This window comes from Salmo salar, chromosome ssa19, assembly GCF_905237065.1.
Source record: "Salmo salar chromosome ssa19, Ssal_v3.1, whole genome shotgun sequence".
Classification (NCBI taxonomy): domain Eukaryota; kingdom Metazoa; phylum Chordata; class Actinopteri; order Salmoniformes; family Salmonidae; genus Salmo; species Salmo salar.
This window is the reverse complement of record NC_059460.1, coordinates 81,106,302-81,133,805: the sequence shown is the minus strand read 5'-3', so window position 1 is coordinate 81,133,805 and position 27,504 is coordinate 81,106,302. Positions and strand designations below refer to the sequence as shown.

The window sequence follows — 27,504 nt, the reverse complement described above, 5'->3', positions numbered from 1 at the left end:
ATTAGACGTGTATTAGAACGTTTCTTAAAATGGACGTGGAACTCTAAATAGGGAAAAGGGGAATGTGTCATTTACAAACTGGGATTCACGACATAATGGTGTTGCTTTTCACTGTATTACCAGATTAAACATATTACATTTACATGAATTCTTTCAAGACAAATTAGAGCATTTTGAAAATAACACCAAGTCCCAGAACGCCTTTTGTGTCTAGACAATTTAATCAATTAAAAAAAATTAATAAAAGCCTAAATTGAATGTTAAGTATTACAACAAAATGGAAGCATAATTAAACGTAGAGGTTATACATTTTTATTAGATTTTGCATGCTTTACGCTCAGACTTCAGGAACGACTGAAATAAAACAGAAATAAAAGGTTTTGTTATTCATAAAAAGCTAAATAAGATTTCACATTTATTACCCAAAATGGATCAGGCTTCTGATTATAACTTTGATTGTATTTTAAAAAATTTTTTTTTTGTCAAATCATAAAAAATAAAAAAAATACATTTTTTAATTAATGAATCATATGCGTTATCTAAATATTGAACAATTTGGGCAACAGAGAGAGGCAGAATAGTGCAGTTTGAAGCGTAGTGGCAAAGGAGACGTCCAGGGGATGACGGGCGAGGTGGTGGGTCTGGCCAAAAGGGAGGTCTTTCATTTTTGTTAAAATGTGTGTATGTAAATATGGAGTTTATTGTTTTTGTCTATAATACGTTTTTGTCAAAAAAGTAAAATAACAATTAAAAAATGAAGTAAATCAAACAATCTTCTGTAGGACATTTCCATGTGTGTGTGTGTGGTAAGTAGCCTGCTTGAGATAATGAGATTGACATTCACTGAATTTACACTACAGACAACCAACAGGCTGCAGCTCACATTATATACAATTAACAGTAGTAGCACTTCCACTGAAGGTCTACACAAGATGGCCTAATGTTTACATATGCATTTACATGCCGTCTGACAGACATCGTCTCCATAGAGCATAGTACTCGTGATACACTCATAAAAACATTATTAATACTTTATAAGTGCATGAGAAATCTGTAGGTCAATAGATGAATAGTTGGGTCAAATGTTATCGTCGTGCATACGGAAACAGGAAGAACTCTTAAAGGAAGGATGTCCTTCAGCTAGTGTTACCCTGGTCTCAAAGGAAATTGGTGGCATCTTAATTGGGGAAGACGGGCTCGTGGTAATGTCTGGAGCGGAATCAGTGGAATGGTATCAAACATGGTTTTCCAGGTGTTTTGACGCCGTTCCATTTACTCCGTTCCAGCTATTGTTATGAGCCCGTCTTCCCCTCATGCAGCCTCCACTGCCTGGTCTTTGAAAACATCCCTACATCACAGCCCTTGTGAGTACATCATCAGCCTTATCCTATTCCTTCTCTATATGCTTTATGCCCCTCAACCCACCCACAACAACACCACCAAAATAAAGTAAATAGATATTTTGTATTTGATTTATTTGCAATTAGTAAGAGACCAAACATTCTGTCATATCCAAAAGCACGTCCCATGCTTCGTAAGGTCAGACGTCTTGTTTCAATTGGTCTGTAGTAGAAACACTGAATCAATAGAGTGCAGTAGGGTCCCTTCAGTCAGCTTAGTGCATGATGGACTCGACGTAGTTGCCGGGGAACAGGCCCGTGACTCCGCTACTGATTCCCTCGAACCAGCCGTCATCGTTCTTCTTAATGATGTAGATGATGGCTCCCTCCATGAAGCTCAGCTCATCGTTTTTATCCGCAGTGTAGTCGTAGATGGCCACCACTGAGGAGGAGAGGAGGGGAAAATCGTCAGAGGGAGAGAGAGAGACTTAGCAAACTGGATTAGGATGCAACGGGTAAGAAATAGTTGCCTGAAGATTAACATATTTACTGAGTGTCAAAATGTGCTTAAGTAGTTGACTAGTTCAGCGTAGTTGAAATAAATCCGTGTGAATTGTATGGTAGGGAGGAGAAGTGAAGTAGAGTGGTGTCGGTATTGAGCTCTGAGGAACACCTTTCTGCATGTAGCTCTTGGGCGCCCACTGGGGATCTCCATCAGCATACGAGTCGCTGTACTGAACTACAGCCGCTTCCTCTTCCTCGTAGTCAACTGGCGGGGGTGGAGGAGGGGGAGGAGCTTCATCAAACATGGGCAGGTCATCGGGCGGAGGAGGGGGAGGCGGAGTAGGGGTGTCCGCAACTGCCAAATGGCGATGAATAAAAGAAGGGGAGAGAGAATGAGATTAGGAACGCTGCCTGAAACTGGGAGAAAGGAAACAGTACAATAGTACATGACCATTTGGGCTGCGCATGCCACCAAGCACCACAGTAGAGAAAACCACGCAAAACCATGCAACCGTGGGAAGAGCAACATGCAGTGGTGTTTGTATGCCAGGCACCGATGGTTAGTCGGTCAAGGAACAAATAAAATGCATGACAGCGAGTTGTCGGCATGCTGATTTTTGACCTTTTTGACCTGAGATTCGTTCTTCCAGGTCACTTGTTAAGACACGTCATTTGGTTAGACGTGTTCTTTGCCACCAAGGTAATGCTGCACGCAATGCACACTTGTTTTGACTTTCTATTTCCATTGTCTTCCCATTACATTTGAATTCTCTTCTTGTGTTTGTTGTATAATATCATTATACAGTTAGCATGGCAGTAGAGAAGTTGTGACTATCCTAGAGGGAATGCAGCTCTATAACCATAAACACACACTGGTCCAATCCCAAACCCTTAAACCATACACCTTATGCACTTGTGGAGATATGAGAGGATTTGATTGGAATAAGCAATATGGTGAAACTTCCACCTAGCCTATCAGAGTGCAAGGTGGAGCTACCGCCAGATTGCCTGTACCTGTAAAATCTAAGATCTCCACAAGTGCACAGGGTGTAGGGTACAGGGCACAGGGTATAGGGTACAGGGTGTAGGGCTTAGAGGACCATTTGGAATTGGACCATCCAGAGCTGCACTAGTTTCAGTAGAGGGCAGCAGAGAACCCTATCCTCCTGTCAGTCATGTTCCTAAGTGAACAACCCTGCCTCAATTTTATGACACCTTGTGACTCAAGGAAAATGTATTTGAATTTTCCAGGGAAGATTTCGTAACACTTTGCTTCTGTAAATGATTAAAGAGAATGCCTACAAAAATAAATGAGTACAACGTAATAAACTGCAGCCTAAATAGTCAGTACGGACCTCTGAATGAATATTAGTATACATGGATCCGATTGTGGAGGCTTACCTGCAGAAATCACACATGATCATTTCTATATTGTACCAGAGGGGAATAAGATATTCTCAAGGTTGTGTTTATCAGAGGAGGATATGACACCCAGGGTACTAGATGAGATATTCTCAAGGTTGTGTTTATCAGAGGAGGATATGACACCCAGGGTACTAGATGAGATATTCTCAAGGTTGTGTTTATCAGAGGAGGATATGACACCCAGGGTACTAGATGAGATATTCTCAAGGTTGTGTTTATCAGAGGAGGATATGACACCCAGGGTACTAGATGAGATATTCTCAAGGTTGTGTTTATCAGAGGAGGATATGACACCCAGGGTACTAGATGAGATATTCTCAAGGTTGTGTTTATCAGAGGAGGATATGACACCCAGGGTACTAGATGAGATATTCTCAAGGTTGTGTTTATCAGAGGAGGATATGACACCCAGGGTACTAGATGAGATATTCTCAAGGTTGTGTTTATCAGAGGAGGATATGACACCCAGGGTACTAGATCAGTGGTTTCTGTTTTACTCTTTCGACTGGAAATGACAGCCTTCATACTGCTAAGAAACAGCTCTAAAATGGTGGTATTTTAATTCTGCCAGTAACATAAATCTGTTTAAAAATAGCAGGCTAAGCTTCTTTAGAGTTACATGAAAGAATGCAGAGTATTTCTCTGTTGATCACACAGTACGCACAATATGTTTAGTCCTTCCATATGTTTAGTCCTTCCATATGTGCCGCTCATTCTGTGATTTTTTGTGTGAAATTATACTTAACATACAGTGCCTTCGGAAAGTATTCAGACCCCTTGACTTTTTCCACATTTTGTTACGTTACAGCCTTATTCTAAAATATATTACATGTTTGTTTGTTTTTTGCAATGTAAACGCAATAACCCCATAATGACAAAGCTAAAACTGGTTTGAGTAATTTTTGTAAATATATTAAAAATAAAAAACAGAAATACCTAATTTACATAAGTATTAAGACCGTTTTCTTTGAGACTTGAAATTGAGCTCAGGTGCATCCTGTTTCCTTTGATCATCCTTGAGATGTTTTCTACAACTTGATTGGAGTCCACCTGTGGTAAATTCAATTGATTGGACATGATTTGGAAAGGCACACACCTGTCTATATAAGGTACCACAGTTTATAGTGCATGTCAGAGCAAAAACCAAGCCGAGACAGGATTGTGTCGAGACACAGATCTGGGGAAGGGTACAAAAAAAATTATGCAGCATTGAAGGTCACCAAGAACACAGTGGCCTCAATCATTGTTAAATGGAAGAAGATTGGAACCACCAAGACTCTTCCTAGAGATGGCTGTCCAGCCAAACTGAACAATCGGGAGAGAAGGGCCTTGGTCAGGGAGGTGACCAAGAACCCAATGGTCACTCTTATAGAGCTTTAGCGTTCCTCTGTGAAGATGGGAGAACCTTCCAGAAGGACAACAATCTCTGCAGCACTCCACCAATCAGGCCTTTATGGTAGAGTGGCCAGACAGAAGCCACTCCTCAGTAAAAGGCACATGACAGCCCGATTGGAGTTTGCCAAAAGGCACCTAAAGGACTCTCAGACCATGAGAAACAAAATGATCTGGTCTGATGAAACCAAGATTGAACTCTTTGGCCTGAATGCCAAGCATCACGTCTGGAGGAAACCTGGCACCATCCCTACGGTGAAGCATGGTGGTGGCAGCATCATGTTGTGGGGATGTTTTTCAGTGACAGGGACTGGGAGACTAGTCAGGATCGAGGCAAAGATGAACAAAGCAAAGTACAGAGAGATCCTTGATGAAAAACCTGCTCCAGAGTGACTCGATGCTGTAATCACTGCCAAAAGTGCTTCAACAAACCTGACAAAGCTTGAGAGAATCTGCAGAGAAGAATGGGAGAAACTCCCCATATACAGGTGTGCCAAGCTTGTAGCGTCATAGCCAAGAAGACCCGAGGCTGTAATTGCTGCAAGAGGTACTTCAACAAAATACTGATTAAAGGGTCTGAATACTTATGTAAATGTAATATTTCAGGTTTTGTTTATTTTATAAATTAGCAAAACATTTTTTTTTTTTTGCTTTGTCATTATGGGGTATTGTGATGTCATTATGGGGTATTGTGATGTCATTATGGGGTATTGTGATGTCATTATGGGGTATTGTGTGTAGATTGATTTGATACATTTTAGAATAAGGCTGTAACGTAACAAACTGTGGAAAAAGACAAGGGGTCTGAATACTTTCTGAATGCACTGTATGCCTTATCACACACGTGGGACTTTGTGGAAATACTAATTCAGCTGCTTACTCCATTATACATTCTCCTGAATAATCTTGGAATGGAGCAACTTTTTACACTATTTGTCCTCAGTATCTGCATAGTGGAGAAAGCAATGGTTGTCAATGGCAATAAGCGTCTGTCTGAGAATACTATTTATTAACACAGACAATAGATAAGAACTGTCTACTGCACAGGACAGACAGACAGACAGACAGACAGACAGACAGACAGACAGACAGACAGACAGACAGACAGACAGACAGACAGACAGGCAGGACAGAGAGACAGACAGACAGACAGACAGGCAGACAGACAGACAGACAGACAGACAGACAGACAGACAGACAGACAGACAGACAGACAGACAGACAGACAGACAGCTGAGTGAACAGGCACAAAGCATGCTGTGATTGACAGGTGGGGGTTGTTCTACTCAGATTTATGGGAAAAGGGTGAGTGATCTGGGGAACAGGGTGAGTGATCTGGGGAACAGGGTGAGTGATCTGGGGAACAGGGTGAGTGATCTGGGGAACAGGGTCAGTGATCTGGGGAACAGGGTCAGTGATCTGGGGAACAGGGTGAGTGATCTGGGGAACAGGGAGAGTGTGTGCTGGGCCTGTGGACTTACTGTTCTCCTGCACCCTGGCCACAAAGCCTGTCAGAGGTATCTGTGGAGTCAGCTGGGGGGTGGGGGGAGGAAGGGCAGCTATAGCCACAGGAAGCCCCCCCCACACATACCAAACGAAAGAGAGAAATCAAGGATATAAAGTACAGAGAGGACAGAGAGGACAGAGAGAAGGACGAGACAAACAGGAACAGATATCAGTCACCAACAATAGATGAAAATATTACCCCAACCCATGTCAACAGGAAACAGTAACCCAAACCCAACCCAAGTCAATAGGAAACAGAGAACCCCAACCCAAGTCAACAGGAAACAGAGAACCCCAAGTCAAGTCAACAGGAAACAGAGACCCCAACCCAAGTCAACAGGAAACAGAGAACCCAAGTCAACAGGAAACAGAGACCCCAACCCAAGTCAACAGGAAACAGAGAACCCCAAGTCAATAGGAAAGAGAGAACCCCAACCCAAGTCAACAGGAAACAGAGAACCCCAACCCAAGTCAACAGGAAACAGAGAACCCCAACCCAAGTCAACAGGAAACAGAGAACCCCAACCCAAGTCAACAGGAAACAGAGAACCCCAACCCAAGTCAACAGGAAACAGAGAACCCCAACCCAAGTCAACAGGAAACAGAGAACCCCAACCCAAGTCAACAGGAAACAGAGAACCCCAACCCAAGTCAACAGGAAACAGAGAACCCCAACCCAAGTCAATAGGAAACAGAGAACCCGAAGTCAATGTAATACTATCATTGCAAGAATTAAGAGGCACACACATTGCAACGTTAGTCATGAGTTTTGGGCACTTCTACAAGGAAATTAGTTTAATATGTAATGTGTACAAATCTATGCTTGTGGTTTTTAGTTCAGCAAGGCCAGAGACTGAGTCCAGGTTTCCCAAGGTATTTGGTTGTTGTACAGACTGAGGGATTATAAAGAGATTAGGTTTGATTGTTGTGCAGACTGAGGGATTATAAAGAGATTAGGTTTGATTGTTGTACAGACCGAGGGATTCTAAAGAGATTAGGTTTGGTTGTTGTACAGACTGAGGGATTATAAAGAGATTAGGTTTGATTGTTGTACAGACTGAGGGATTATAAAGAGATTAGGTTTGATTGTTGTACAGACCGAGGGATTCTAAAGAGATTAGGTTTGGTTGTTGTACAGACTGAGGGATTATAAAGAGATTAGGTTTGATTGTTGTACAGATGAGGGATTATAAAGAGATTAGGTTTGGTTGTTGTACAGACTGAGGGATTATAAAGATAATAGTTTTGGTTGTTGTACAGACTGAGGGATTATAAAGAGATTAGGTTTGATTGTTGTACAGACTGAGGGATTATAAAGATAATAGTTTTGGTGTTGTACAGACTGAGGGATTATAAAGAGATTAGGTTTGGTTGTTGTACAGACTGAGGGATTATAAAGAGATTAGGTTTGATTGTTGTACAGACTGAGGGATTATAAAGATAATAGTTTTGGTTGTTGTACAGACTGAGGGATTATAAAGAGATTAGGTTTGGTTGTTGTACAGACTGAGGGATTATAAAGAGATTAGGTTTGATTGTTGTACAGACTGAGGGATTATAAAGAGATTAGGTTTGGTTGTTGTACAGACTGAGGGATTATAAAGATAATAGTTTTGGTTGTTGTACAGACCGAGGGATTATAAAGAGATTAGGTTTGATTGTTGTACAGACTGAGGGATTATAAAGATAATAGTTTTGGTTGTTGTACAGACCGAGGGATTATAAAGAGATTAGGTTTGGTTGTTGTACAGACTGAGGGATTATAAAGAGATTAGGTTTGGTTGTTGTACAGACCGAGGGATTATAAAGAGATTAGGTTTGGTTGTTGTACAGGCTGAGGGATTATAAATAGATTAGGTTTGGTTGTTGTACAGATTGAGGGATTATAAAGAGATTAGGTTTGGTTGTTGTACAGACTGAGGGATTATAAAGAGATTAGGTTTGGTTGTTGTACAGACTGAGGGATTATAAAGAGAATAGGTTTGGTTGTTGTACAGACCGAGGGATTATAAAGAGATTAGGTTTGGTTGTTGTACAGACTGAGGGATTATAAAGAGATTAGGTTTGATTGTTGTACAGACTGAGGGATTATAAAGAGATTAGGTTTGGTTGTTGTACAGACTGAGGGATAATAAAGATAATAGTTTTGGTTGTTGTACAGACTGAGGGATTATAAAGAGATTAGGTTTGGTTGTTGTACAGACTGAGGGATTATAAAGAGATTAGGTTTGATTGTTGTACAGACTGAGGGATTATAAAGAGATTAGGTTTGGTTGTTGTACAGACTGAGGGATTATAAAGAGAATAGTTTTGGTTGTTGTACAGACTGAGGGATTATAAAGATAATAGTTTTGGTTGTTGTACAGACTGAGGGATTATAAAGAGATTAGGTTTGGTTGTTGTACAGATTTAGGGATTATAAAGAGATTAGGTTTGATTGTTGTACAGACTGAGGGATTATAAAGATAATAGTTTTGGTTGTTGTACAGACTGAGGGATTATAAAGAGATTAGGTTTGATTGTTGTACAGACTGAGGGATTATAAAGAGATTAGGTTTGATTGTTGTACAGATTGAGGGATTATAAAGAGATTAGGTTTGATTGTTGTACAGATTGAGGAATTATAAAGAGAATAGTTTTGGTTGTTGTACAAGCTGAGGGATTCTAAAGAGATTAGGTTTGATTGTTGTACAGACTGAGGGATTATAAAGAGAATAGTTGTGGTTGTTGTACAGATTGAGGGATTATAAAGAGATTAGGTTTGGTTGTTGTACAGACTGAGGGATTATAAAGAGATTAGGTTTGGTTGTTGTACAGACTGAGGGATTATAAAGAGATTAGGTTTGGTTGTTGTACAGACTGAGGGATTATAAAGAGATTAGGTTTGATTGTAGTACAGACTGAGGGATTATAAAGAGATTAGGTTTGGTTGTTGTACAGACTGAGGGATTATAAAGAGATTAGGTTTGATTGTTGTACAGATTGAGGGATTATAAAGAGATTAGGTTTGATTGTTGTACAGACTGAGGGATTATAAAGAGATTAGGTTTGATTGTTGTCCAGACTGAGGGATTATAAAGAGATTAGGTTTGATTGTTGTACAGACTGAGGGATTATAAAGAGATTAGGTTTGATTGTTGTCCAGATTGAGGGATTATAAAGAGATTAGGTTTGATTGTAGTACAGATTGAGGGATTATAAAGAGAATAGTTTTGGTTGTTGTACAGATTGAGGGATTATAAAGAGAATAGGTTTGATTGTTGTACAGACTGAGGGATTATAAAGAGATTAGGTTTGATTGTTGTACAGACTGAGGGATTATAAAGAGATTAGGTTTGATTGTTGTACAGACTGAGGGATTATAAAGAGAATAGGTTTGATTGTTGTACAGACTGAGGGATTATAAAGAGATTAGGTTTGATTGTTGTACAGACTGAGGGATTATAAAGAGATTAGGTTTGATTGTTGTACAGATTGAGGGATTGTAAAGAGAATAGGTTTGGTTGTTGTCACATTGCCAGTCCCTGCTCCTAATCTGAATGAGATGATTGACGCGTCGCCGTACGGCTGTCTGCAACCCTACTGCCCCTGGCTCTCAATGAACCGAGTTACGTTCACAAACCGTGGCGTGAAGAGTGCCACCCGTAAGAAATATAATCGATAAGGCCTTGGAACCTCTAATCCTGGCAATTTGACTGGTCAACTCATGGATACGCTCACAGCGGCTGCCGGTCCACCCAGTATGTCATCACTGACTTAAACGGAGAGGCCCGTTCTACAGATTCTATTTCTATGGTGCCACCATTTTAAAATAAACTGCTGACCTTAGAGAGGTCAGGGTCAAGGGTCAGGGACAAGTGACTCATCACAGCAGGGGTCACTCTAGCTACGGTAGCAATGTTGCAGTTGTCCACACTGATGTCTTAAATGCATATTTTGTCTAACAATCAGAGATGGCTTGATGTTTCTGTCTGAAATTCAATATTTAATCTTTTCAAATTCCACCCCAGAAAGGCTACTGTTATTGCAGTTTGAAAATGTCTGTTAATCTATAGGCTCGAGGTCAATCCCATGTCTAAATCACGATCTTTACTGAAGGAAGCACGCCATGCCGTTATATATGCTTGGATAAGTGGCTCCTTAGCAGCTGCAGAAAGTCCTATTGTGGAACAGCCACGGGTTCATGACGTCACTAAAAAAGGAGAGTAGAAAAATAATAATCTGAAAGTTCCAGGCCTCTACGTCTCTAGCGTGTGGTGTAGAACTGGGACTAGACACAACGACAAGAGGAAGAGTGTATTTAATAATGGCTACAGTTATAAATGATGTAGCGGGACGAGAGTTCTGGCTCATGAGAGAAGCTTCCTCCTCCTCCATTATGTGTGTGCATCTCAAATGGTACCCTATTCCCTTTATAGTGCACTACTTTAGTTAGAGCTCTATTGGGAATAAGGGTGCCATTTGGGACACAAGACAGTGTCCTCTTAGTGCTGATGGATCTTAACATTCAATGACAACCCTCTGCAGATGGTGATGCCTGTTAACATTGTGACAGTAAGATTTAAACGCCAGCCGGTAGAGGGGAGAGAGGAGAGGAGAGAGGGGAGAGGGGGAGAGGGGGAGAGGGAGAGAGGAGAGGGAGGAGAGGGGAGGAGGGAGAGGGAGAGGAGAGGAGAGGGGAGAGGGAGAGGGAGAGGGGAGAGGAGAGAGGAGAGGAGGAGAGGGGAGAGAGGAGAGGGAGAGAGGGAGAGGGGGAGAGAGGAGAGAGGAGAGAGGGAGAGGGGAGAGGAGAGAGAGGGGAGAGGGGAGAGGAGAGAGGGAGAGGGGAGGGGAGAGGAGAGGGGAGAGGGGAGGGGGAGAGGGAGGGGAGGGAGAGGAGAGGGGAGAGGAGAGGGAGAGGGGAGAGGAGAGAGGAGAGGGGAGAGGAGAGAGGGAGAGGGGAGGGGGAGAGGGGAGAGGGGAGAGGAGAGGAGGGAGAGGGGAGAGGAGAGGGGAGAGGAGAGAGAGGGGAGAGGGGAGGGGGAGAGGGGAGAGGAGAGGGGATAGGGGAGAGGGGAGAGAGCTGAGGTGAATCTCAATTCAAAACGGAACAGGTGGCTGCCGACAGTTTGACTTCATCACATTTTATTCTCAATCTTCTTTTACATTTTTTTTTTCTTCCCATTTTGACTTGATGAGGTTATTGAGTTCAGTCCGCCTGCACATCACCAGGACTGCCTGTGTCTGTGTTCCCACAAGACTTTTAGTGGAAAGGTACAGGACAGAGGACTAAAAATAAACACTGTGCTGAAGTTAGTGGACACCTTGAGCTGGGGTCACCTTCTTGGGGGGTCTGGCTAGTACATTTGAGGGAACAGGGAGAGAAGCGAGAGGGGAAATCAACCACTTTAAAGAGGTTGTGAAAACACTAATAAATTGTGATTTAACAAAACCTCAGACCGTACTTCAACAGAGGCATATTGAATGTACCAGCTGGAGAATCCAAAGGACTAGAATATATTCTACATCAATGTACAAGACGTTCACCAAGGAGGAGAAATGCCTTAACATGCACTTTGACAGGAGACAAGTCAGTCCTACTGCTTTGAAGAAACCACCCTTGACCTTGAGGATGAAACGACCTTGCAAAGCCACCGGCATCTGACTACAAACTCTAACCTGCAAAGCCAATCATAGATTAGAACCTGGACGACACTGAAATCAGTCCGTTTCCATGGTTATTTCCTCTAAGTGCACATGTACAAGCTGACAAGCTAATATAGTGACTGCTGCTGTTTCATTATTTGTCATTTAGATTTTTGAGTTTACTTTTTTTTTTTTACTTAACACTTATTTTTCTTAAAACTTCTTAAAGCATTGTTGGTTAAGGGCTTGTAAGTAAGGTCTACACCTGTTGTATTCGGCGCATGTGACAAATACAATTTGATTTGATTTGAGTGACAGTGAAGTAATTTGCTTCTGGGCCAACCAGTGAGAGTTGTAGACTGGCTGCTTCACAAATGGCACCCTATTCCCTATGTAGTGCACTACTTTTGACCTGGGTCCATAGGGAAAGTAGTGCATAGTGTAGCTCCCATGTGCTAGTAAAGAAAAGAGGGAAGTGCCGTTCCCTTGAGGGGGAATCTATCTATCTATCTATCTATCTATCTATCTATCTATCTATCTATCTATCTATCTATCTATCTATCTATCTATCTATCTATCTATCTATCTATCTATCTATCTATCTATCTATCTATCTATCTATCTATCTATCTATCTATCTATCTATCTATCTATCTATCTATCTATCTATCTATCCCCAGTCTAATAGAGGGGTGTTGGTGGGGGTCACATGTGTCTTACTTGAGTTCTGGGGGTAGGTTGGGGTTCCCCCGTTAATGTACGGCTGCTGTATCTGCTGCTGCTGTAGCTGTAGGGCCTGCTGCTGCTGCAGGGAGTACTGGGAGGTGACGGACGGCGCCCGGCGGTAGGTGCCCGTGGCCGAAACCATGGAGACCGAGGAGGTGGTAGAGTTGTGCCGTGAGATCTGCCGCGAGATGGTGCCAAACTGGGACATGGGGATGGGGCCAAGACCAGGCCCGGGAGCCACCGCTAGAGTAGAAACACCCACAGAAAGAGAGACAGAGAAACAGATAGAGGAAGGGAGGGAGAGGCAGAGACAGAGAGAGAGACAGAGAGAAAGAGACAGAGAGAGAGACAGAGAGAAAGAAAGAGAGAGAGAAAGAGAGAGAAAGAGAGACAGAAAGAGACAGAGAGAGCGAGAGAGAGAGAGACAGAGAGAAAGAAAGAGAGAGAGACAGAGAGAGAAAGAGAGAGAGAGACAGAAAGAGACAAAGAGAGAAAGAGAGAGAACCCAGAAAATTAATCAGTGACACCCAATTACAGAGTAGACTTAAGATTTGCAGAGCATTCACTGGATACTCAAAGGAACTGACCCACCAGCATTAAGACCAATCACAGAGGAGGAGAGGAGGAGAGGGGAGGGGAATCACCACACACAATCCTGATGGACAGACACACACCAAGTCATAGGTGGAGTTCCTTCCTGATGGACAGACACACACCAAGTCATAGGTGGAGTTCCTTCCTGATGGACAGACACACACCAAGTCATAGGTGGAGTTCCTTCCTGATGGACAGACACACACCAAGTCATAGGTGGAGTTCCTTCCTGATGGACAGACACACCAAGTCATAGGTGGAGTTCCTTCCTGATGGACAGACACACCAAGTCATAGGTGGAGTTCCTTCCTGATGGACAGACACACCAAGTCATAGGTGGAGTTCCTTCCTGATGGACAGACACACACCAAGTCATAGGTGGAGTTCCTTCCTGACCACATTGCAGACGTATGCCAGATCTCACAACGCCTGGATAGGTATTTAACATATCAGCAAACCATATCATACATCTGTCTGAACCCCGACTGCAGTCGATGACGTGGCATGCAGGCATTGGTTGATGCAATGCAGGGGAGAATAGACACATGGTTTAAGGACAGAAGGAGACAGTTAAAAGGGGACAGCTCCTTCAACTACTTCTGGGGCTTTCTACCACTCCACACGGACTGAGGGATCAATACAACATCTGCTATGACAGGCTCATTGTCCATCCTCCCTCCCAGAAGCCTGGAAGGGATGAGAGAGCCAAGCCTATGGGTTTGTAGTTTCAACCCCACAGCATACACACACACACACACACACACACACACACACACACACACACACACACACACACACACACACACACACACACACACACACACACACACACACACACACACACACACACACACACACACACACACACACACACACACACACACACACACACACACACACACACACACACACACACACACACACACACACACACACACACACACACACACACACACACCAATTGATTAATGGACTGCTGAATGTATATTTTTTCTCTTGCTTTGTTTGCCGTTTTCAGTATTATGTCTATCTCTGATAATCTACCCAGGAAATGGCTGAAAATAGCCCATATTAATATATGTAGCCTTAGAAATAAGGTTCATGAAATCAATAACTTGCATAACATCAAATAACACATATATTAGCCATTTCTGAGACTCACTTACATAATTCTGTTAATGATACAGCAGTAGCAATACAAGGATATAACATCTGTAGTTAGAGACAGAAATGCTTATGAGGGATGTGTTGCTGTATATATTCAGAGCCATATCCCTGTAATGCTTAGAGAAGATCTTATGTCAAGTGTTTTTTTTTACCTTTATTTAACTAGGCAAGTCAGTTAAGAACAAATTCTTATTTTCAATGACAGCCTACCGAGGAAATGGACTGCTTGGGAGCAGAACAACAGATTTGTATCTTGTCAGCTCAGGGATTCAAACTTGCAACCTTTTGGTTATTAGTCCAATGCTCTAACCACTAGGCTACACTGCCACCCTCACGTTATTGAAGTGTTGTGGTTGCAGGTTCACTTGGCACATCTAAAGCCTTTTCCTTTGGGGTGTTGCTATAGGCCACCAAGTGCTAACAGTCAGTATCTAAATCATAGGTGTGAAATGCTTGATAGTGTATGTGATGTAAACAGAGAGGTCTACCTTCTTGGGGACCTGAATATTGACTGGTTTTCATTAAGCTGTCCACTCAAGAGGAAGCTTCTCACTGTAACCAGTGCCTGGAATCTGGTTCAGGTTATTAATCAACCTACCAGGGTGTTTACAAACACTACAGGAACAAGATCATCCACATGTATCGATCATATTTTTACTAATACCGTAGAACTTTGTTCTAAAGCTGTATCCGTACCCATTGGATGCAGTGATCACAATATAGTGGCTATATCCATGAAAGCCAAAGTACCAACAGCTGGGCCTAAAATAGTGTATAAGAGATCATACAAAACATTTTTCTGTGACTCTTATGTGGACTATGTTAAACATATTTGTGGGTCTGATGTGATTAATGAGGAGCATCCAGACGCTCCACTTGATCAATTTATTAAATTGCTTCTTCCAATTATTGATAAACATGCACCTGTTAAGAAACTGACTGTTAGAACTGTTAAGGCTCCATGGATTGATGAGGAATTGAAAAACTGTATGGTTGAAAGAGATGTGGCAAAAGGAAGTGGCTAATAAGTCTGGCTGCACATCTGACTGGCTAATTTACTGCAAATTGAGAAATGATGTGAATAAACTCAACAAAAAGAAGAAGAAACTGTATTATGAAGCCAAGATCAAAGATATAAAGAATGATGGAATAAAACTTTGGAGTATTTTAATGTAATTATGGGCAGAACGTCACATTTAACTCCGTCATCAGATCAGATGGCTCATTCATCACGAAACCATTTGATGTTGCCAATTACTTGTATGATTATTTCATTGGTAAAACGGGCAAACTTAGGCAGGAAATGCCAACAACGAACATTGAGCAATTGTAATCATGTATAAAAAAAACAAATAATGAAAGAAAAGCATTGCACTGTTGAATTTTGGAAAGTTAGTGTTGGAGAGGTGGAAAAATTATTGTTGTCGATCAATAATGACAAACCTCCTGCCATTGACAACTTAGATGGAAAGCTACTGAGGATGGTAGCTGACTCTATAGCCACACCTATCTGTCATATCTTTAATCTGAGCCCAGAGGAAAGTCTTTGTCCTCAGGCCTGGAGGGGAAGCCAAATTAATTCCGCTACCCAAGAGGGGTAAAGCAGCCTTTACTGGGTCTAACAACAGACCTATAAGCTTGCTGCCTGCTCTTAGCAAACTGTTGTGCCCAGACACACAGGTAGATGTGTTACTACGGTATGAGGAAGTGCCCAGACACACAGGTAGATATGTTACTACGGTATGAGGAAGTGCCCAGACACACAGGTAGATGTGTTACTACGGTATGAGGAAGTGCCCAGACACACAGGTAGATGTGTTACTACGGTATGAGGAAGTGCCCAGACACACAGGTAGATGTGTTACTACGGTATGAGGAAGTGCCCAGACACACAGGTAGATATGTTACTACGGTATGAGGAAGTGCCCAGACACACAGGTAGATGTGTTACTACGGTATGAGGAAGTGCCCAGACACACAGGTAGATGTGTTACTACGGTATGAGGAAGTGCCCAGACACACAGGTAGATATGTTACTACGGTATGAGGAAGTGCCCAGACACACAGGTAGATATGTTACTACGGTATGAGGAAGTGCCCAGACACACAGGTAGATGTGTTACTACGGTATGAGGAAGTGCCCAGACACACAGGTAGATATGTTACTACGGTATGAGGAAGTGCCCAGACACACAGGTAGATATATTACTACGGTATGAGGAAGTGCCCAGACACACAGGTAGATGTGTTACTACGGTATGAGGAAGTGCCCAGACTCACAGGTAGATATATTACTACGGTATGAGGAAGTGCCCAGACACACAGGTAGATATATTACTACGGTATGAGGAAGTGCCCAGACACACAGGTAGATGTGTTACTACGGTATGAGGAAGTGCCCAGACACACAGGTAGATATGTTACTACGGTATGAGGAAGTGCCCAGACACACAGGTAGATATATTACTACGGTATGAGGAAGTGCCCAGACTAACAGGTAGATATATTACTACGGTATGAGGAAGTGCCCAGACACACAGGTAGATATATTACTACGGTATGAGGAAGTGCCCAGACTAACAGGTAGATATATTACTACGGTATGAGGAAGTGCCCAGACTCACAGGTAGATATATTACTACGGTATGAGGAAGTGCCCAGACACACAGTATTACTACGGTATGAGGAAGTATTTGAATGAGGGAGAGAGGTGTGTGTGTGTGTGTGTGTGTGTGTGTGTGTGTGTGTGTGTGTGTGTGTGTGTGTGTGTGTGTGTGTGTGTGTGTGTGTGTGTGTGTGTGTGTGTGTGTGTGTGTGTGTGTGTGTAGTAAATATGACGGTGGGTGTACGTGTTTGCGTGTGTAGAATATGTTTTTTCCTACATTTGGGCATGTCCTGTTTACTGGGTCAGATAACGGTAGCTCTCTGGAGAAGCTCTTCTCTCAGATAGTCATGGATCGAACCGGAACAAGTTCAGACTCAGGGGAATCAACAAACAGTTAAAACATCTCCAGAACGTCCTGATCCTTCATCTCTACCGGTTCTGACCAGATAACGAACCACCGGTGACTCCTGGTAGCAAGTCGGCTAGTTATTACATGTTTTCTAATGGGAAAAGCTAACAGCTAGTATATTTGTTCCAAATGGTTTTTGATCTGAGGTGTAAGCAAGAGTTCGTAGGTACGGACCCCACAATTCTACTGATGTTTTTGATTTATAAGCTGCGGGGATAAAAAATATGTTTCTTTCTTCATTTGTAGTATTTAAAAAAAAATATTGTAGCAGGCCATCTTGAACGATAGCACAGGGTTATACCAGGGTCATAGCAGGGGATGTCATAATTGATATGTCGGTTGTCACGACCTGTCATAATACTGTGACAGCCACGTTACAACATAAGACACAATGCATCTGCAACATTGATAGAACATCCAGAAACCCATACAGTCATACATGAAGACCAGGGCCCATATTCACAAAGCATCTCAGAGTAATAGTGCTGATCTGAGATCAGGTCCCTTCTGTCCATATAATCTAATTCATTATTGATCTGAGACGGCTAAACTGATCTGAGATCAGGTCCCTTCTGTCCATACAATCTAATTCATTATTGATCTGAGACGGCTAAACTGATCTGAGATCAGGTCCCTTCTGTCCATACAATCTAATTCATTATTGATCTGAGACGGCTAAACTGATCTGAGATCAGGTCCCTTCTGTCCATATAATCTAATTCATTATTGATCTGAGACGGCTAAACTGATCTGAGATCAGGTCCCTTCTGTCCATATAATCTAATTCATTATTGATCTGAGACGGCTAAACTGATCTGAGATCAGGTCCCTTCTGTCCATACAATCTAATTCATTATTGATCTGAGACGGCTAAACTGATCTGAGATCAGCACTGTGACTGTTGAGACGCTTGAAAACATACAGTCCCTGTACTTCAAAGCTATGACAGTCAATCAAATGAAGCCCTTGACATACTGCAGTGGGAAAATAAACACGAACCATAGACACACACAACCCCAATATGATTCTTAAGACGGAACAGATGGAAGCTGATTTAACTGATTTCATACTATGTCCAGAGACATTGAGTCAAATCAACCACATTCATAATGTTCTGGAGCACATTACACACAATGCAGCTGGTCATTTCTTGACAAGCACCTGTTCTCTCATCAAAGGGTAGTGGAACTGGCATTGGGAAGATGTGAAAATCTATCTTTATGGTAATTTGGAACTTTATAAAAAAAAAAAAAAAGAAGGAAATAGGGGTCGGCACTGGAGCTGTTACCACGGTGACAGGCTCATAGACACTGGAGCTGTTACCACGGTGACAGGCTCACAGACACTGGAGCTGTTACCACGGTGACAGGCTCACAGACACTGGAGCTGTTACCACGGTGACAGGCTCATAGACACTGGAGCTGTTACCACGGTGACAGGCTCATAGACACTGGAGCTGTTACCACGGTGACAGGCTCACAGACACTGGAGCTGTTACCACGGTGACAGGCTCACAGACACTGGAGCTGTTACCACGGTGACAGGCTCACAGGCACTGGAGCTGTTACCACGGTGACAGGCTCACAGACACTGGAGCTGTTACCACGGTGACAGGCTCACAGGCACTGGAGCTGTTACCACGGTGACAGGCTCACAGACACTGGAGCTGTTACCACGGTGACAGGCTCACAGACACTGGAGCTGTTACCACGGTGACAGGCTCACAGACACTGGAGCTGTTACCACGGTGACAGGCTCACAGACACTGGAGCTGTTACCACGGTGACAGGCTCATAGACACTGGAGCTGTTACCACGGTGACAGGCTCACAGACACTGGAGCTGTTACCACGGTGACAGGCTCACAGACACTGGAGCTGTTACCACGGTGACAGGCTCACAGACACTGGAGCTGTTACCACGGTGACAGGCTCACAGACACTGGAGCTGTTACCACGGTGACAGGCTCACAGGCACTGGAGCTGTTACCACGGTGACAGGCTAACAGACACTGGAGCTGTTACCACGGTGACAGGCTCACAGGCACTGGAGCTGTTACCACGGTGACAGGCTCATAGACACTGGAGCTGTTACCACGGTGACAGGCTCACAGACACTGGAGCTGTTACCACGGTGACAGGCTCATAGACACTGGAGCTGTTTCCACGGTGACAGGCTCACAGGCACTGGAGCTGTTACCACGACGACAGGCTCACAGACACTGGAGCTGTTACCATGGTGACAAGCTCACAGACTGGAGCTGTTACCATGGTGACATGCTCACAGACACTGGAGCTGTTACCATGGTGACATGCTCACAGACACTGGAGCTGTTACCACGGTGACAGGCTCACAGACAGTGGTGCTGTTACCATGGTGACAGGCTCACAGACACTGGCGCTGTTACCATGGTGACAGGCTCACAGACACTGGTGCTGTTACCATGGTGACAGGCTCACAGACACTGGTGCTGTTACCATGGTGACAGGCTCACAGATAGCCAGAAGAGAACAGGCCATTTAATTAGAGATTTCATTTTAACATGAGTACTGGCAGGTCCTACAGCCAGAAGAGAAGAGACTTCTTCAGGGCACTGTCTGGGCTGTGTTCCAAATGGCACCCTATTCTATTCATAGTACACTACTTTGGAGCAAACCCTATGGGCCCTGGTCAAAAGAAGTGCACTATGTAGGGAATAGGGTGCTGTTAGGGAATAGGGTGCTGTTTGGGACATAACCTGGATGTAGATTGAGAACCAGAACCCTGGTTGGCAACGCTGCTGTTAGGTACCATCGTACAACACTGTTACATACATAGAATTAACACGTCAACGTTTCCTTCAACAACCCCTTTGGAAGAAAGAGAAGGTTAGACGCAAACCCACCACTGGCGGCTATACAGTCTGGCTTGAGCGTTACCATGGTGACAGGCTCACAGACAGGCAGCTTTAGTCTTGCTGGCCTCACATCCTGTCACTAATATCCAGGTCTTTACAGGCGTTACCATGGTGACAGGCTCACAGACAGGCAGCTTTAGTCTTGCTGGCCTCACATCCTGTCACTAATATCCAGGTCTTTTCGTCTCCTTTTTCTCTCTCTACCTTAACAGGCCGAAAGGACCCCTCACCTCACACTTCTAAACTCCCCGTTCACCATAGACCGGTCCTAGAACTGGAAGGCATATTTACACACATAGAGAGAGAGAGAGAGAGAGAGAGAGAGAGAGAGAGAGAGAGAGAGACAGAAAGAGAGAGACACAGAGAGACACAGAAAGATAGGGACAGAGAGAGAGAAAGACACAGAGAGAGAGAGACACAGAGAGAGAGAGAGACAGAGAGAGAGAGAGACACAGAGAGAGAGAGAGAGAGAGAGAGAGAGACACAGAGAGAGAGAGACACAGAGAGAGACCCACAGAGAGAGAGAGAGAAACAAAGAGATATATACTGCTCAAAAAAATAAAGGGAACACTTAAAATAACACATCCTAGATCTAAATGAAAGAAATAATCTTATTAAATACTTTTTCTTTACATAGTTGAATGTGCTGACAACAAAATCACACAAAAATAATCAATGGAAATCCAATTTATCAACCCATGGAGGTCTGGATTTGGAGTCACACTCAAAATTAAAGTGGAAAACCACACTACAGGCTGATCCAACTTTGATGTAATGTCCTAAAAACAAGTCAAAATGAGGCTCAGTAGTGTGTGTGGCCTCCACGTGCCTGTATGACCTCCCTACAACGCCTGGGCAGTCTGTGGTGCAACGTGGCGTTGGTGGATGGAGCGAGACATGATGTCCCAGATGTGCTCAATTGGATTCAGGTCTGGGGAATGGGCGGGCCAGTCCATAGCATCAATGCCTTCCTCTTGCAGGAACTGCTGACACACTCCAGCCACATGAGGTCTAGCATTGTCTTGCATTAGGAGGAACCCAGGGCCAACCGCACCAGCATATGGTCTCACAAGGGGTCTGAGGATCTCATCTCGGTACCTAATGGCAGTCAGGCTACCTCTGGCGAGCACATGGAGGGCTGTGCGGCCCCCCCAATGAAATGCCACCCCACACCATGACTGACCCACCGCCAAACCGGTCATGCTGGAGGATGTTGCAGGCAGCAGAACGTTCTCCACGGCGTCTCCAGACTCACGTGCTCAGTGTGAACCTGCTTTCATCTGTGAAGAGCACAGGGCGCCAGTGGCGAATTTGCCAATCTTGGTGTTCTCTGGCAAATGCCAAACGTCCTGCACGGTGTTGGGCTGTAAGCACAACCCCCACCTGTGGACGTCGGGCCCTCATACCACCCTCATGGAGTCTGTTTCTGACCGTTTGAGCAGACACATGCACATTTGTGGCCTGCTGGAGGTCATTTGGCAGGGCTCTCGCAGTGCTTCTCCTGCTCCTCCTTGCACAAAGGCGGAGGTAGCGGTCCTGCTGCTGGGTTGTTGCCCTCCTACGGCCTCCTCCACGTCTCCTGATGTACTGGCCTGTCTCCTGGTAGCGCCTCCATGCTCTGGACACTACGCTGACAGACACAGCAAACCTTCTTGCCACAACTCGCATTGATGTGCCATCCTGGATGAGCTGCACTACCTGAGCCACTTGTGTGGGTTGTAGACGCCGTCTCATGCTACCACTAGAGTGAAAGCACCGCCAGCATTCAAAAGTGACCAAAACATCAGCCAGGAAGCATAGGAACTGAGAAGTGGTCTGTGGTCCCCACCTGCAGAACCACTCCTTTATTGGGGATGTCTTGCTAATTGCCTATAATTTCCACCTGTTGTCTATTCCATTTGCACAACAGCATGTGAAATTTATTGTCAATCAGTGTTGCTTCCTAAGTGGACAGTTTGATTTCACAGAAGTGTGATTGACTTGGAGTTACATTGTGTTGTTTAAGTGTTCCCTTTATTTTTTTGAGCAGTGTATATATATGGGTTTACCTACTGCCTCAGACACCAAACTTTTGACTGGTACTGTACAGTACCATACCAGTACCATACCAGTACCATACCAGTACCAGTCAAAAGTTTGGACACACCTACTCATTCAAGGGTTTTTCTTTATTTGTACTATTTTCTACATTATTTATTATAAATAAAACCAGAGTGTGCAAAGCTGTCATCAGTGCAAAGGGTGGCTACTATATTTGGATTTGTTTAACACTTTTTTGGTTACATAATGATTCCATATGTGTTATTTCATAGTTTTGACGTCTTCACTATTATTCTATAATGCAGAAAATAGTCAAAATAAAGAAAAACCCTTGAATGAGTAAGTGTGTCCAAACTTTTGACTGGTACTGTACAATATATATATATATATAACCTATATTGTATTTATATTTTAATACAATCCTCTGGGTTTTAATTTGAAGCATCTTTTTACCCTATGCATGATTGCAACAAAGACATTGGCAACTTTGTATTTGTAGTCAACTTCACAAAGAGACAGATAAACATCTTGATTCTATGTTAAGCGGAGATCTTCTGTGTATAAAGTAACGCGGAAGGGCAAAAAAAGCATCTTACGACCCAGTTAGCTGTTGTCATGACGTTGGCCTCTTTTGGTACAATTTTGTGATACTCAGAAGAGACAATATAGCCATATTACCATAAAACTGTTTATATAATAGACTCAGTTTAAGACTTGCCTCATATGGGTGTATGGAATGTATTAATAAGGATAAAGCTTTTGTAAGACATTGAGATGCTATGTGCTGATGTAATGTGATAGAATTGTATTTCTGTAACCAAATCTAACTCAGTCATAGGCACGCCCCCAGGGACCCATACAGGACCAGGCGTCATTTGACCAGCCTGTTCGATGGGCACTATAAAACACTCCCTGATTTACATTTCTCCAGACCAGGCCTACACTCTATGGCCAGAGGTTTGACCATCCAAGTACTCTACTGAAAGTGAACCATACCACGTGGTTAACTTTTAGACTATCGAGACCGACAGAATAAGAACAAGTCTTTGATATTAATTATTAGTCTGCAGCTAAGTAAATTATATCATCGAACGCGAAGACCAACGAAACCACCATTCTATGACGACATTAATGAATGTCGCTCTGAAAGATCCATTCTAACCGAGAGAGAGAGAGAGAGAGAACGCGGACAAAACTCCCCAACAGAACTACTCTCCAACAAGAATCAGAACGACACACTGAGCGTAAATATATATATTGATTGCAATTGTTCCCGAATGAGTGAGCCTTCAATTGTCAATTGTTAATGAACTCTGTGTAAACTTCTCAGCTGACCATTTATGACCCATTGTTCAACAGGCCGACCTGACTGTTTAGCCAGTAGGGCACATTCCGATACCAATCCTTTGTTGACGATAATTACTGTTTGTATGTTTTTCTGTTAATTACTTAGTGTAGTAAATAAATGATTTTAAGACAATTGATGTATGGATGATTTTAGTAAAGACTGGGTTCGTGCAGATACAACAATTTACGACGTTTTGGAATGAGACTGGACTAGAGGTAAATACCCCATTTAAACTTAGAAGATAATCGACCTATACTATAATAGAATATAATATTATAGTACAGGAAAGTTATATTAGGAAAGTTATAGCTTTGTAATCTGAATATTCTCCTTGGTGCCCCGACCTCCTAGTTAATTACAAGTAAACGATTAATCAGTTTAATCGCGTGATAATAATTACAGGAAGCTAATTGATAAACATATCTTCCGTTTAATGGTACCCCCAAAGACACGACACTGTTCTACGAGGGGTCTGAGGCAGTAGGTAAACACCAGTTAGCTGTTCTACGAGGGGTCTGAGGCAGTAGGTAAACACCAGTTAGCTGATCTACGAGGGGTCTGAGGCAGTAGGTAAACACCAGTTGGCTGTTCTACGAGGGGTCTGAGGCAGTAGGTAAACCCAGTTAGCTGTTCTACGAGGGGTCTGAGGCAGTAGGTAAACCCAGTTAGCTGTTCTACGAGGGGTCTGAGGCAGTAGGTAAACCCAGTTAGCTGTTCTACGAGGGGTCTGAGGCAGTAGGTAAACCCAGTTAGCTGTTCTACGAGGGGTCTGAGGCAGTAGGTAAACCCAGTGAGCTGTTCTACGAGGGGTCTGAGGCAGTAGGTAAACACCAGTTAGCTGTTCTACGAGGGGTCTGAGGCAGTAGGTAAACCCAGTTAGCTGATCTACGAGGGGTCTGAGGCAGTAGGTAAACACCAGTTAGCTGTTCTACGAGGGGTCTGAGGCAGTAGGTAAACACCAGTTAGCTGTTCTACGAGGGGTCTGAGGCAGTAGGTAAACCCAGTTAGCTGTTCTACGAGGGGTCTGAGGCAGTAGGTAAACCCAGTTAGCTGTTCTACGAGGGGTCTGAGGCAGTAGGTAAACCCAGTTAGCTGTTCTACGAGGGGTCTGAGGCAGTAGGTAAACCCAGTTAGCTGTTCTACGAGGGGTCTGAGGCAGTAGGTAAACCCAGTTAGCTGTTCTACGAGGGGTCTGAGGCAGTAGGTAAACCCAGTTAGCTGTTCTACGAGGGGTCTGAGGCAGTAGGTAAACACCAGTTAGCTGTTCTACGAGGGGTCTGAGGCAGTAGGTAACCCCAGTTAGCTGTTCTACGAGGGGTCTGAGGCAGTAGGTAAACCCAGTTAGCTGTTCTACGAGGGGTCTGAGGCAGTAGGTAAACCCAGTTAGCTGTTCTACGAGGGGTCTGAGGCAGTAGGTAAACCCAGTTAGCTGTTCTACGAGGGGTCTGAGGCAGTAGGTACCCCCAGTTAGCTGATCTACGAGGGGTCTGAGGCAGTAGGTAAACCCAGTTAGCTGTTCTACGAGGGGTCTGGGTCAGTAGGTAAACCCAGTTAGCTGTTCTACGAGGGGTCTGAGGCAGAAGGTAAACCCAGCTAGTTGTTAGTGCAACTTTAGTACGGATGTTTTTGGGAAACAGCTCTGAGATTTAACGATGCGGCTACGAAGGTTCTAACGATGAACTTAGCCTTGAGATGGTTTTGGTAAACCGGAGCAGCTTGAGCCCCACCCTCTTCAACATTTATATAAACGAATTGGCGAGGGCACTAGAACAGTCTGCAGCACCAGACCTCACCCTACTAGAATCTGAAGTCAAATGTCTACTGTTTGCTGATGATCTGGTGCTTCTGTCCCCAACCAAGGAGGGCCTACAGCAGCACCTAGATATTCTGCACAGATTCTGACAGACCTGGGCCCTGACAGTAAATCTCAGTAAGACAAAAATAATGGTGTTCCAAAAAAGGTCCAGTTGCCAGGACCACAAATACAAATTGCATCTAGACACCGTCTCCCTAGAGCACACAAAAAACTATACATACCTTGGCCTAAACATCAGCGCCACAGGTAGCTTCCACAAAGCTGTGAACGATCTGAGAGACAAGGCATGAAGGGTCTTCTACGCCACCAAAAGGAACATACAATTTGACATCCCAATTAGGTTCTGGCTAAAAATACTTCAATCAGTTATAGATCCCATTCCCCTTTATAGTTGTGAGGTCCGGGGTCCGCTCACCAACCAAGAGTTCACAAAATGGGACAAACACCAATTGAGACTCTGCATGCAGAATTCTGTGAACAACGTAAAACACCAAATAATGCATGCAGAGCAGAATTAGGACGATTCCCTCTAATGATCAAAATCCAGATTTTTATTTTTTTCTACAACCACCTAAAAACAAGCGATTCTGTCACGATCGTGGTAAGAACTGGACCAAGGCGCAGCGTACGTAGCGTTCCACATCTTTATTATAAAGTGAAACTTCAGCAAAATACAAAACAATAATCGAACAAACGAAACGTGAAGTAAATGAAGTGCTCACAGGCAACTACACATAAACAAAACAAGATCCCACAAAACACAGTGGGGAAACGGCAGCCTAAATATGATCCCCAATCAGAGACAACGATAAACGGCTGCCTCTGATTGGGAACCATACCAGGCCAACATAGAAATGAAACAACCTAGATTACCCATCCTAGTTACACCCCGACCTAACCAACATAGAGAATAAAAGGCTCTCTATGGTCAGGGCGTGACAGTACCCCCCCCCCCAAAGGTGCGGACTCCGGCCGCAAAAACTGACTCTATAGGGGAGGGTCCGGGTGGGTATCTAGTGTCGGTGGCGGCTCCGGTGCGGGGCGAAGTTCCCGGTCGAGCATCGGTGGCGGCTCTGGTGCGGGACTTTGCCCCCGCCCAGACCACGGGTCCGGCCATGGAGCTGGGTTGAACGCCGCACCCGGACTGGGCACTGGCGCAAAGGAAGGCTCCGGCCTTGGAGCGGGACTGGACGCTGTGCCTGGACTGGACATCGGCGCAGAAGAAGGCTCCTGCCATGGAGCTGGACTGGACGCCGTGCCTGGACTGGGCACCGGCGCAAAAGAGGGCTCCGGACTGTGGACCGTCGTAGGAGATTCCACACAGCGGCAGAATACCTGACCACTGTGACTGACCCAAACTTAAGGAAAGCTTTGACTATGTACAGACTCAGTGAGCATAGCCTTGCTATTGAGAAAGGCCGCCGTAGGCAGACTTGGCTCTCAAGAGAAGACAGGCTATGTGCACACCGCCAACAAAATGAGGTGGAAACTGAGCTGTACTTCCTAACCTCCTGCCAAATGTATGACCATATTAGAGACACATATTTCCCTCAGATTACACAGATCCACAAAGAATTTTAAAACAAACCCAATGTTGATAAACTCCCATATCTTTTGGGTGAAATACCACAGTGTGCCATCACAGCAGCAAGATGTGTGACCTGTTGCCACAAGAAAAGGGCAACCAGTGGAGAACAAACACCATTGTAAATACAACCTATATTTATCTCTTAATTTATTTTACTACTTGTTACAACACTATACAGAGCCAATCACATAACATGTGAAATATCTATATTCTTTTGACATGTTGATGAGTGTAATGTTTACTGTTCATTTTTGATTGTTGATTTCCAGTCTATTTCACTTGCTTTTGGCAATGTAAACATACTTATGTTTCTCGTGCCAATAAAGCACTTTGAATTGAAAGAGACAGAGAGAGAAAGAGATAGCAGCTGTGGTTTAGGAGAGATAACCCATATCCCAATTCCAATATCCACACACAGTGTACTTAACCCCATGTTCCCTTACAGTACAGTAGACTCCCGCTCACCTGGTCCAGAGTTGGGGATGGAGGGCGTAGGCACGGCCATGGGAATGCCAATACTGCTG

At 43.8% G+C, this 27,504-nt stretch overlaps 1 protein-coding gene across 4 annotated transcripts in view; it reads right to left on the bottom strand.

The window, feature by feature from the left end:
* Nucleotides 1-296: 296 nt before the first annotated feature.
* LOC106579709 (abl interactor 1) overlaps nt 297-27,504 on the bottom strand; it is a 144,716-nt gene continuing 117,508 nt past the window's right edge. For 3 of the 4 annotated variants that reach the window (XM_045702797.1, XM_045702798.1, XM_045702799.1), the window contains 4 exons: nt 27,446-27,504; nt 12,513-12,761; nt 2,014-2,199; nt 297-1,782 (listed from right to left, as the gene is read on the bottom strand). The exon at nt 27,446-27,504 is cut by the window's right edge and continues 42 nt beyond it. In XM_045702797.1, the coding sequence (XP_045558753.1) occupies nt 1,616-1,782; nt 2,014-2,199; nt 12,513-12,761; nt 27,446-27,504 (661 nt within the window). In that variant the 3' untranslated portion in view covers nt 297-1,615. Of the gene's footprint in view, nt 1,783-2,013; nt 2,200-6,142; nt 6,221-12,512; nt 12,762-27,445 lie in introns of all 4 variants that reach the window. The other variant, XM_045702796.1, reaches the window with a different exon arrangement.